The following is a 998-nucleotide window of genomic DNA, read 5'->3' on the forward strand; positions in this document are numbered from 1 at the left end:
ATGTCTGAAAAGAGACATTTTAAAGTAATGTTTAGCAAACTTTACTAATGTTATAATGAGAAAGATTTGTATTTTTGGATTTTTACATATATTAAAATAACTTAAAAACTACTGGGCCGATTTTAAATATTCTTTCACCATTAAAAAGCTACGTAATTAGTAACATAGGCTGTTTTTTTGTTTATTCTTTTTTTGTTCTAAGCGGACGAAGTCGCGTGCGATTCAATAAATTGACTACCCAATCTTATACGCTATGTCATCCTTGATGTGACGTCATAATAAAGTGGGTTATGCACTTGAAACTTGTTACATACCTTTTCAGCAGGATATTTAGGACCGTTGATAGACATGTCGATCATTTCTTTAATTTCGTGTGCCACTGTCGACTCGAGCGTGTCCTCGCGCTTACCGAAACCGTAGTCCCTCATGTGGCGCAGTGTAAACCGACGCTGTACATGCCAGAAGTAACCGTCAGTGAAGAATATACCTTAAAGTAAAAATAAAAATTTAATCTACACTAATAATGTAATTAAAACACTGCTTTTTAACTTCGGGAAATGTTTATGTAGGGTTTAATTTAAAAAATATGGATTTCTGATTGGAATAAAAAAAAATATTTTAACGTGGTCGTATCGTATTGTATCAAATAAAATTACTTGTAAAGAACGCTGAAAACGCCTCATTTTTTTAAATCACACAAGCCTAACCGAGTGTCTCAATAAAAAATAACAGACATATTAACGAGATACAAATTCTATTCCTATAGGTTAGAAAAAATCTCTTACCCAATTTTTTCCAGTAAGATCTCAATCGACCCATGATGAGATCCATACGGCCATCGAACTCTTCTCGGTTGAGAACTTCTTTGATGAGATCTGGGTCATTAACCACCACTGTCGGAATGTTTGACAGATAGAACCCTACCACTTTAGTTTTGTACTCCTTTGCATATTTAATAAATGCATTTGGTAAATTGTTCAACCCTTTTAAAAGTACCA

The 998-nt window shown here is 33.6% G+C and overlaps 1 protein-coding gene across 1 annotated transcript; it reads right to left on the bottom strand.

The window, feature by feature from the left end:
• Positions 1-314: 314 nt before the first annotated feature.
• LOC106104519 (probable cytochrome P450 304a1) lies at positions 315-998 on the bottom strand (the record flags this gene model as incomplete). The annotated part of the gene is given in 2 exon segments (XM_013284596.1): positions 315-487; positions 786-998. Coding segments are annotated over 2 exon segments (386 nt in total), but the record flags the coding sequence as incomplete, so codon positions are not given.

Source organism: Papilio polytes, unplaced genomic scaffold (assembly GCF_000836215.1).
Source record: "Papilio polytes unplaced genomic scaffold, Ppol_1.0 DF823552.1, whole genome shotgun sequence".
NCBI classification, from domain to species: Eukaryota; Metazoa; Arthropoda; class Insecta; order Lepidoptera; family Papilionidae; genus Papilio; species Papilio polytes.